Here is a 12,176-nt window from a genome sequence, read left to right as displayed (position 1 = left end):
ACCATTTCAATGAACAATTTAAAATCTAACAACATTTCACCAAGTGAATACCAAACCTACATTACCATATTTTGTACTTAATTATACTATATTTATTTATTATTTTTCATCACAACAAAAAGACTGCAATCATAAATTAATAGTAAAAAGTTAAAAAGTTTTGTATAGTTGCATTAAACAGCCATACCAGACTCATTATTATCATGCCCTATAAATACCATTTGTTCCTCAACCTTTCATTTGCAGTTTTGCACCACTTCATTTCATACATTAGTTTGTTTCTTTGCACATTGCTAACAGCCATGGATGGTGGTGGATTCTTCAAATCCAGCGTTATGAATGTTGCAAAAAGCATAAAGAAGACAGGAAAAGATGACCCCTAAAACACCAGCTAATAGTGTCGCACATCCTCTGTTTACACCCTTGCTAAGAGTTCCACCTTCATACACCAAACAAATATATCGTCATTTATTATTCTTAATAAGATAAAGGTTAGGTGATTAATATTTTTTTTATTTCTTTGTATTTGACTAACACTAGTCTGTTAAGATACTTACCTACGTGAATTCTAAAACTACAATCACGGTAAAAATCGCCCACATTCCGGCTTCTTCAAAACTTTCGTAAAGAAGCCTTAAGTAGTAGAACAACGCGACCAAAGTGAGAGCGAATCCCACTTTTAACGAGTGAATCACTCGTCTCGGGTCATCTTTTGCTATCTTCCTTGTGATTTTTGCAACATTTATAAGGTTGGATTTGAAGAATCCACCACTATGATAAGATGTTCCAAACAAATTAAAACACTGGTGGTGAGAGACGACTTACATGGAAAGGATAAAAAATGCAAGATTGAGAAGACAAGATTATGGTGGAAGACATTTGGGTTTGAATAAAGGAGAGTCATATATAATATGTTTTTATGATACAAGGTCCATCATAGAAGTGTAGAATAATAAAAACACCCAATTCTTGGAGAGAATAAAGAGGCTGCAGTAGGTTGGGCTCAAAAACAAAAAAACTTGTCTAAGGCCTCTCTGACTCGGTTCTTGATAAATATGGTAAGATAATAATGATAATATGGTAAATTGATTATATTTTAATATGGTAAGATAATAATAATAATGTTAAACTTATATTTCAGGATCGGGAATCCGGTGATGATGAAGCAATGGCCTTAGATGAAACCTTCTGTACGGCTCTCGAGTATTTTTCCGTGATCCTTATTACTTTGTGATTATGAAATTTCCGATACCATATTCATCTGAATGTCACTGGCAATATATGTAAATTAAAAAAAAAAGGAATGTAACAAATTGGACAGTTATTAGTTTATGATTCTCCAACGTTTTATATTGGAGAAATAAGTAAAGTTATACATTAGATGAGAATTTTCATGTAAAATTAATAATAGTTGAAAATCGTTAGGTAAATTTATTGTTTTATGAATATATATATATATATATATTTATATATTACAAAATATATAATAAGATTGAAAAACTTTTAAATATATCGGTATACTAGTATTTTAATAATTTTTAATTGTTGATCTTAATTATAAAAAATATATATAATTAAGATCGATGATTAAGATTTACTGAAATACCAATGTAGTAATATACTTAAAAGCTTTTTAATAAGATTTTCTCATAACCTAACCGAAAAAAAAAAGAAATGACCAAAGTATCCTGAAGGTGAGAGCACATGATATACCAGCAATACCTGATGACAGAATAGATAACATTTTAATGGGAAAAGCTCTTTTAGGATAGATTCGATTATTGGTATGATTATGAACAGTTACTCAAAGCTTTAAAGGGTAGTTGGAAAAAATTTTAAAAAAAAGCCCGTGCGTTGTCGTGTGGACACTATTAGTAAAATGATCATTGGTCATGGTTCAACGGTCTTTGTTTTCATTTTGGCGCAGTAATTTCATTCTAACAATTCTTAACTGGTTTGGCTCAATATTTATTATTTATTTATTTGTTTATAAGATTATCTAAGTCAATATTCTGCTGCTTAATATCCAGCTTGACCAGACACGCAACTTTCACACCAGTTTCATAAGCAGGATTAAGGGATAATAATACACCAACATAATAAAAGATTAAGCCGTCATCATTTCAAAGCATGCAAACTTTATTGACCATTTTTCTTTAGTTCAATAATATAATAAATTAAATCTATCTTTGCTTCTTCTATTAAGACCGAATTCGTCTTTTAAAAAACTGTATATAGTTTTAGACTTTGAAGCAGTTGATACTTAGCCATCAAATCAAGTACTGAGAAAGTTAAGAAAATAAATTAAAAATAAAGAAATAATTTGGATAGTCTTGGTTGTTGGACTATTATTACAGGAGACAAAAAATGCAATAACAATGGTCTTGCTCTCAATGAACCTGTTCAACTCCATTCATCAGCAGCCAACTAGTTTTGTGAATCTAGTGTTTTTGGGTCAACTATTTTCATGATTGAGTGTTATCCATTAAATTGTGTAAGTTCCAAGTATCGTAATTAAGGGTGAATTGATGTCCAAAGTAACATCTGATAATGTATTACAAAAGTGCCCACCGTGTTGTGTGATGTGACTTTTATTTGTGCCCTCTCAGCTCCCCAATGGGTAATTCTTCAATGCCTTCCTTTGAGTTTTGAGGCCAAAACATTATGGGATTAACACTTTGTTTGGATGGATGATGAAAAATGAGAGGAAAAAAAATGGGAGGAAAGAAAATAGAAGGAAAGAAAATGAAAGGAAAAGTTAATTTTTTTTATGTTGTTTGGATGAAGAGAAAATAGATGGAAAGAAAATGGGAGGAAATTTTTCTTTTATTTGGATGAAAGGAAAAATAGGAAAAGAAAAAATCATAAACAAGTGAAATTACATAAATACCATTCCTTATATTATATATAAATTATAATATACCAATGTATTTAAATTATTTCTAAAATAAAAAAAAGTGATCCCAATTACATTTAAGAATTTTAAAGTGTTATCTTTATTAACAATAATATTTTTTGAATTTATCCTTTTCTGTTGTCGTGGAATGTCATAAATAAAAATTAGTATCATTCTTTTTAAATACATATAAATAAATAATTTTTTAAAAGAATAATAAAAACTACTCATACTCTACATCATTAATCTCCTTAATCATATTTAAGAAAAAGTTCCACTAAATTATATTTACAAAATAAAATATTATCAAAAGTGACTAGCATTTCTTTCTTACTACGTGTGACAAAAAACCATATACAATTTCTATAAACATATAACAAAATGCAAAAAACGTAACAACGACCAGGACTCTAAAATAGTACCATTTTATCACCACACAACACTTTTCAAAAGGGTCATTCTTTTATCACCACACAACACTTTTCAAAAGGGTCATTCTTCATGGTCAGAGTAATCAGCATAGGTCTACGTCCAAAAAATCAATTGTACATAGCTTGAGTCATCTGTACCTATCTACTTCAAAAAAAAAAAGTTTTTCCGAGTTAAAGATATTAACACATGATGAATTTCTAGTTGTCCTCTGTACTCATTGGTCCCAAACATTTTCAAATTTTAGGATTCCTGCACGAGCATATACAACAAAGACAAATGAACACAAAGATCAGAGTTGATTATGATAATTTGTTTTATTGATATCTTTCTATTCAAACAACCAATCAATCTCAAAGTATCAGCAAAAACTGATTTCCAACCATGTGTTAATATAAATAAAACAGAAAATGATCTCTTGTTCAAATATATGAAGATATAGTCATACTTTACGACAATAAAAAACACATAATCAATTGTTAAACGCAATAACCTCAAATTAACCAGAGATTAAGCGCATATAAAAATTTTACCTGTAATGGTGAATGTTTTCTGGAAGTACCATATCTCCTAAGCGAACACCAGCAGCAGTCATGAAATGAAAAAGTGCATCCAGTCGCATTTCAGGTGGGATCCCAAAAATTTGGCGTTTTTTTTGCTCATTTTCACATAAAAACTGATAACATTGCATCCGAAATGAACCTACTAGACCCAATTCAGTCAACATATCCCATACATCTGATTCACTGTAAATTCGAGGCCTACTTTGTTGCATAATAGCTAATCCTTTTTCAGCAATCGCGACTTGTCTTTCAATTAATAAGATTTATTTTTCGGCGATTGAAACTTGCCTCTCAGCTACAGAAGCTTGTCTCTTAGCTAATTCAACCTGCCTCTGAGCCACGTCATGTAGCTTGCTAGACAGATAACTACCCTCTTTTACAGCATCGGTCATGGTAGTAATTCCCAAAGCAACTTTCTCATACTGTGCCTCCAAAAAATCATTCATAGGAGACTTACGCTTTGTACCTCTCGAAGTTGAATTCCCTCCTACTTGATTTGGCTGACCATGAGGAGCACCTGGTGAATCTAAAGTAACAGAAAATGTTGGGATATCATGTCCCGTATTCACATCTATGTCAGAAAATCCAACATTTTCAAAAGAGTCATTCAAGTCAATGGGATCTCTATCAAGTTGCTGAATCCTTTCTCGTGAAGTAGCAGCCCCTTTACTAGTAGCTCTATCAGCTCCGAACAACTCCTTCAAAATATCATAATACTTAATTTGCATTTTTCTCCATTTTTCTGCTTGAGGTTTCTCCTACATAAAAAAATGTTAAAATTATTTTGTGACTCACTTCATCACTGATATAAGTAATAAAAAAGTATAAGATACCTTAATAAAGTCTTGCCACACTTTTTCTTCAGCTTCAAACTTTCTAGTTACAGGATTCCATGCAAATCCACTTAAGTGATGAAATAAGTCATACGCTTCAGCAAAATGATCTTTCAGTGTCTTCATTCTATTCTTGATGTGGTTCTTCGTTATGTGTGGACCTATAGTTATACTCAAAGTCTTCACAACATTGGCATATGCTTCAGTTGTCCACGAGCCATCGTGTCTATTACCTTTCAATGCTTCTTCTGCTAACGCATTTAACAGAGCTTCATCCATCTCATCAGACCATCTTAAGTTGTCTTTAGAAGGTTGAGTTGCTTCTGTTTTATTTCCTTTATTTGGCATTATTTAACCTGTAACATTTTCTTAAAAAATCCAATAAACAACTTTGACAATAAACTACACATATATATACATATTCAAATATATTAAATGTATAATCACTCATAATGTTTGATACACATTCTACATTTCAATCGCAATGTTATCTCGTAATAATGCTGCATGCCTATATTCCTCATCACGTTGTTGAATTGGTTGTGATCTATCTATATTGCGTTCTTGTAGCAATTCTCTATCAACCTCATCAATTATAGATTGATCAACATCAACACCCATCAAAAAGTTATACAGTATACAACATGCCAAAAAAATATCTCTCATAGTTTCAAATGAATAATATGGTTCAGTGTCGCCAGCTATAATTGGGAATCTTTTCTTTAGAACTCCAAAACATCTTTCAATGACATTTCTTAATGAAGAATGCCGGTGGTTGAATAGTTCTTTAGGATTTTGTGGCTCACGTAGTGAATACTCTTTCAGGTGATACCGAACACCTCTATATGGTGTAAGTATCCCAGGCTTCAGCATGAATCCAGCATCGCCTAGATAAAATTTTCCTACAACAGTTGCATACAAAAATTAAAGTATAACACACTATGACTATAAATTTAACTTTATATAGCTGATTTCGTAAATTATATAAGCACAGACCTTCGGAAATTCGAAGTGGATATTCCCTACTTAAAGCATCTTTCAATATTCTTGAGTCAGAGGTAGTTCCTTCCCAACCGGACAACACATAAGTAAATTTTATATCAAAACCACAGGCCGCTAAAACATTTTGTGTTGGGTGATCTTTTCGTCCGCGAAAACGAGGGGCGTCCACCCTTGGTACCTTCAAACGACTATGAGTTTCATCTATGGCTCCAATGCAATCCTTTTTTGGGAAAGTATATTGACTTATTAACATAACAGTATTATAATTATTTCATTGACAATTATATAAATGTGAGTAAGTAAATCAAAAGAGTTAGTACCTTAAAAAACGGATAGAATCGACTATTATTAAGTATTTCATAAGGAACTTCCTCACCAGATGGTTGTAACAACCCTCAATTTTAAAAATATAAATATAAATAAGTTACAATTTATTTTATAAAATTAGAGTTCCTTATTTTTAGAAAATTATTTTTATTATCAGTAATTGAACTGATTTTATAATAATTTAAATTTAATCAAATTATTATTATTATTATTATTATTATTATTATTATCATTATTAATTATAAAGTATGAAAACAAAAGGCGGTTTATGTTTTACATTAAGCTACATATATATCATTACTATCATTACGCATTATGATTGCATATATTATTATTATTATTATAACTAGCGTTATTCATTGCTAGTTCTACTAAGGAAACTTTATAGTATTATAAGTTACACAATTAGATATTGTAACATTATAAGTTACGTTAATATATATAAAGAAAGAGTACTCGGTCACTTTCATAGATATAAGTTTTGTAATATAATATTATATTATTATAATTCGTTCTTAGCTTCCTTCTATATAAGTATAACCTATTATTATAATTTCCTTTCATAAAGTGTATATAAAATATAAATAAAGCTAAGGCGGCGTATTTGTATTAATCATATATATATCATTAACGTATGCGAGAGGAAAAAAAAGAAAGAACACGGAGAGAGAAGACCGAGAGAGAACGTAAATCCTTCGGAATTTCCGGCTTCAATTTCTTGAAATTCGTAACTCCAATAAAAAATCTAATCCGGTAAGAGTATTCGTAACCTCCTCCTCTACACGTTGGCATAATTTTTAATTAGTAGAAGTTGACAGTGACGTAGTTCCTCTTTCTTTTGGGTTTGACCAACGGGAGTTTTAGGAGACATAGACGATACTGGACATTTTCTTCTTCGATAGCTCAGTCAGATAGCTTCTCCGGAGTTTTGAATATTTTGATTTCGTACGAAGGTATGGTTTTGGTTTCTCGTAGATAATGTTTAATGTCACGTGAAAACTCAGGCTAGAAGACCTTAAGATAGGAATGAAATGAATGAATAATTGATGGATTTGTGTATATGGTATTAAATGTGAGGTTTAGCTATTGTCAATAATTTGCTGTTGAAGTTGGTCGGTTTGGAAAAAGATTTGATATTGGTATTTGTTTGATTATGAAATAATTTGTTACTGAAAATGATTTGAGTGACTGAGAGGTGTTTGGTTTGATAGTTGGGACCCTTGAAGGGTGGTAGAAATTTGAGTCTTAGAGGAGATATTGCCAAAATTTCTTTAAGAATTGGAGTTTGATTTGAGGTAATATTTTAAAAGGGAAAGAGATTATTATGTGACTTGTATATTTGAGACTATTTGTTGACCCTCTGTCGCAAGATGTGACCGGGCACTTTAACTCCCCGGATTCCCCCATGGGCATGCATATAAATATGAATATTGAATATTATTGAGCTTGGAGTTTAACTCCATGGAATACTATACTATTGAGCTTGGAGTGTGACTCCATGGAATATTATATTTGAGCTTGGAGTTTGACTCCATGGAATATTATTGAGCTTGGGGATGCGCGCACAGAGGGACTGTCCAATGGTTAACTACCAGGACTTGTCGGGTTGGCTGTATAACCGACAGATGAGACTCATCAGCCATAGGACAGGCATACATCATATGCATTTGTTTGTTTGCTTGAGTGTGCATTGTTTTGGTTTGCTTAACTGTTTAATTCTGCTTATCCGCTACTTGTTCTACTTGCTGTAAATGCTTCTCTACCTGTGCTTTTCTTGCTTGAACTATATGTGTATGTTTTCTGAGAAATCCTTCTTGGCGAAGGTGTGAGGAGAGAGGATTGTTCCACCAATGATTCGGAGGAGTAGAGAATACAGAACGTGAATTATTAGGTTAAAGTTAGATTCCGAATTAGAATACCTTAGACAACTTACCAAATTTCTGGTTTAGTTGAATTCTTAAGCGGAAATCTGAGTGTCGAAGTTCTAGGAATGCCTCTGGCTTTCCCGAGACCTTTTATATTAACTATGCGGGCACCTTTACCATACTGAGAACCTCCGGTTCTCATCCCATACTATGTTGTTGTTTTTCAGATGCAGGTCGAGAGACACCTCGTTGAGCATTTGGGTATCCTCCTTACGAGCGAAGAACTGTCTTTTGGACTGTCATATTTTGTTTTAGGCTATGTATATATGTTTATAGAATCTCCGTATGTATATTTTGTGTTTTGTCCCTCCTAGAGGTCGACTTGGAGATACAGGGGTTTATTTTGTGGTTTGAGTTTTATTTTGGGTTGTATATAAACATAATTATATACTCTGGTCGGCCTTAGCTTCGCAGGTCGAGTCTGGAGCTTGCTATCGGAGTTTTGGAACTCTGATATGTATATATATGTGTTCAGTTATCTTTCGATTTTACCTGTCCGTTTTACGAATATCCATGCGAGTGTGTCACGATTTTCTGTTTATCAATTTGTTTAGCTTGTTCTTCAAGGCTCCTAGATATGATTTCACCCAACTATATCTATGTAGATATCATTTTCTTTTAGAGGTCGTAATACCTTGCCACCTCTGCTTTACGACTTAAGCGTAAGGCCCTGTGTGGTAGGGTGTTACAATGGTTGCCTGAAGAAGTCTCCCTCTAACGATAGAATAGCATGTAAGACATTGTGAAAGTGACGATTAATTGTCTCTCCTGACCGGTGGAAGAAGAAAGACATGGTTCTAGTTTTCACATTATGCCCTATAATATGTAGGAATTTAGCGACTTGCTCTTCAAACGTAGAACGAGTTGAATCTTTTACTCTACCAGTTCTTCTTAATTTCTGACACAACTGCCTAAATGCTTCAGGGCCCATACGTATGACATCTCGGCACTTTTCAGACTCCAGTAACTGTGTCATTAATTGAGTATGCCTAAGTTCTCTTTCTAAGTTGTCGTCATTAATTTGCCTAGGCCTATGTTGTGATATTAATTCCAAAAGATACAACTGATGCACTGCAACACAAGAAAGAGATGTGACACAGATATGTTGTCTATTTTCTAACTCTTCCCTGACACGAGTTGGTATTTGTATTGGATCAGGATGATATAGGTCAGTAGAAGTGATTTGACCTACTTGAAATTCTGAATCATATATGACATTTGTTCTATCTTCGAGATTCGCATCTTCGATATTTTCATTATCCATCTATGAAAATATAAGATTTAGGGTGGAGATATCAATAAAGAAAGTAACTAGAAAGTCACATATGTTATTACATTTTAACAATTCATTTATCGAAATATAAAAAATAATTGAAAATAAAATTTTATATAACACTATGGTGTCATGTTATAAACACGAAAATACCTTGATATGAAACACTTATTTTCAGCTCCTAAATGTCAAACTTGATTTCAAAATTGGCTGCCATAAACAATAAAAACAAACTGTAAATGACATGATATATTAATAAATACCTTGGTTTAACACCAAAATCCAATGAAAAAAACATAAAAACATAAGTTGCGAGTAAAAATTGAATGAGACCAAAGAAGGAAATTATTCCACAGTAATAACTGATAATATGTTCATATTCTTTATGCCTGTTTATTCATTTCTATACTAAAAAAAAAGAAATTAAAAAAAAAGGAATAAGTTGTCCCATTAATGATTGTAATAATTAGGTGCATGCATCACAACACCTATAAATAAAATCTAAATAGGTGGATCTACTTAATAAGTGATGGACTTTTGAGTAAACTATACTCATAACATTGATTCAGTTCACCTTACCGTTGGTTGTAATTTAAGCATATAATAAACAAATCAAATTAATGAAAAAAAAAGAAAAAAATTAACAAAAAAATTAAGAAATCAAACATGTAAAAATATTATGATAACTGATAAGCATATGTACATATTCTATACACTTTGTAATTGCTTTCTCTATATTAAAAATATTATACGTTCTTATGTCTTAAAATTTTTTGAATTATTAAAATAGAGATTCTTCTTATGGCATATATAATAAATAGACAAATTATAAGGAGTTGATTTTTATGATATATCCAATTTAATATCTAATATCTAAAATAATTGTAATTATCGTGGTTTACCCACTACCAATCTTTGATTAAATTAATTTAATTTTGATTCATGTTAATTTTCTAAAGATATGCAATGAGAGTTTTTTCAAAAATTTTTTAATTCTACAAAAAGAATCATCTATAAAGCAAGTACCTAGTGAATTAAGCAAATGATGCATGAACTAAAGAAGAGGTTGTGAAATCTCTCCCTTTATGAATGATATATCTGATAGCTAATGTTGATGATATTTACATAAAAAGAAAGTAAAAAAGAGAAACAAAAGCTGGCTTATGTCTTTCAAAAAATTGCTTCATGCTAACCTACAAAGAATTGTGTTTAAAATGCATGCTCAAATTAATTGAATGATTTAATTGGTCAAAGTTCCAAGTTTAATTAGTAGATTGATTTAGAATTACATTATATGCATTAGGAGCTTAATCTTTTTTATACTCTCTATTTTCTAATATGTTGTTTTCACAAATCACAATGTATAATTTTTTTTTTATTTTTTAGTAAATTTTCCTAAATACAAGTGCCTGATTATCTAGTGTATAATTGATCATTGATGAAGACTTAAGAGGTAAGTTTTTGGCATTTTTTACTTGTTGGTCACACACTTTTCATAGTCACAATAATAATAATAAGGTAACTAAATTTTATGGTCACTTGCCTGAATTCTTTTCTTCATATTTGGACCACCCCATGAAAAAAGGGCATAATGTAATAAAGTTTGAGAAAAAATCTGATGATATGAAAATCAGGGCAAATCATTTCAAATACCAGATGAGTTAAAAATTAGTCATTTCTAGGATCAAACGTGAATTGAGTCATATATCATTGGATTTTTGAGTTAGAACGAATGAAGTATTTAAGAACAGACAATGAAAAATGGGTTCTTTTTCCACTACAAAAATAAACGGCATCCATGAAATGTAAATCAAAATATTTCAATGAAAACCAAAAGAGGAATACAATCTATGGGTTCTTGGCATCCATGAAATGTAAAATCAGAACATTTCAGTTGAAAAACAAAAGAGGAGTACAATGTATGGGTTCTTTTTCCACTACAAAAATAAACAGCATCCATGAAATGTAAAATCAGAACATTTCAGTTGAAAACCAAAAGAGGAATACAATCTATGGGTTCTTGGCATCCATAAAATGTAAAATCAGAACATTTCAGTTAAAAAACAAAAGAGGAGTACAATCTATGAGTTCTTTTTCCACTACAAGAATAAATGGCATCTATGAAATGTAAAATAAGAACATTTCAGTTGAAAAACAAAAAAGGAATACAATCTATATGCTAAAATGATTTTTTTCCATTTCTTTTTGAAAAAACCTACTACAACTGAAAAAAAGAACTCACCTTTCTGTTGAGGATGCCTGGTTGAAGATGTGCTTTACCTGTCACAACGATAACGAAACTGCTGTAGCAACGTGGATGCAGATGGAAAGCTACGCTGGCAGTGCTGAAGAAGAAAGCCAAACAGGTTAAGACAATGACAGGTGTTCTCTTCTTCCGAAAAGATTGAAGTTAGGCTTTGTTTGGATATAGAAAAGAAAATGGAAGGAAAGAAAATGAGTGGAAAGAAAATAGAAGGAAAAATAGAGTTATTTGTATGTTGTTTGGATTAAGAGAAAATGGATGGAAAAAAAATAGAGAGAAAATTTTCTTTTGTTTGGATGGAAAGAAAAGTGAGAAGAAAGAAAATCATAATAATATAAAATTACATTAATACCCTTATATATATTATATGTAAATTATAATTTATTAATGATAAGGGTAAATGTGTAATTTTATTCATATTGCTCCCATTTCTCTTTATTTTCTTCTCATTTGTGGAGAGAAAATAATTTAATGGGTCCCACACTATTTTTTTTTTCCTCTCTATTTTTTCTTCTCATCCAAACAACAAAAAATTTCCTTTTTCATTCATTTTCTTTCCTCCCATTTTCTTTCCCTTCAAAATCCCTCCATCCAAACAATGTGTAAGGGAGGCGCAAAACCCTTTTTTTTAATGGTATTTTTTAACTGGACAAATTAATAATTAA

General features: G+C 31.3%; 1 protein-coding gene and 2 long non-coding RNA genes across 3 annotated transcripts; 1 reads left to right on the top strand and 2 right to left on the bottom strand.

The window, feature by feature from the left end:
• Window positions 1-121: 121 nt before the first annotated feature.
• Window positions 122-887, bottom strand: LOC140174556 (uncharacterized). Its single transcript, XR_011864287.1, has 2 exons — window positions 558-887; window positions 122-439 (listed from the first exon to the last, which is right to left on the bottom strand). It is a non-coding gene; the product is annotated as an uncharacterized lncRNA (long non-coding RNA).
• A 4,302-nt stretch (window positions 888-5,189) lies between these two features.
• On the bottom strand, window positions 5,190-5,976 carry LOC112750560 (uncharacterized). The gene is made up of 2 exons (XM_025799383.1): window positions 5,718-5,976; window positions 5,190-5,623 (listed from the first exon to the last, which is right to left on the bottom strand). Exons 1-2 carry the CDS (start codon window positions 5,974-5,976, stop codon window positions 5,190-5,192), a joined length of 693 nt encoding a protein of 230 aa, XP_025655168.1.
• A 739-nt stretch (window positions 5,977-6,715) lies between these two features.
• LOC140183979 (uncharacterized) lies at window positions 6,716-8,458 on the top strand. The gene is made up of 2 exons (XR_011880578.1): window positions 6,716-7,003; window positions 8,143-8,458. It is a non-coding gene; the product is annotated as an uncharacterized lncRNA (long non-coding RNA).
• Window positions 8,459-12,176: the final 3,718 nt, after the last annotated feature.

The sequence above is a fragment of the Arachis hypogaea genome, chromosome 1 (assembly GCF_003086295.3).
Source record: "Arachis hypogaea cultivar Tifrunner chromosome 1, arahy.Tifrunner.gnm2.J5K5, whole genome shotgun sequence".
Lineage (NCBI taxonomy): Eukaryota > Viridiplantae > Streptophyta > Magnoliopsida > Fabales > Fabaceae > Arachis > Arachis hypogaea.
Note: the sequence above shows the minus strand (reverse complement) of the source record. Positions and strands in the feature narration are given on the sequence as shown.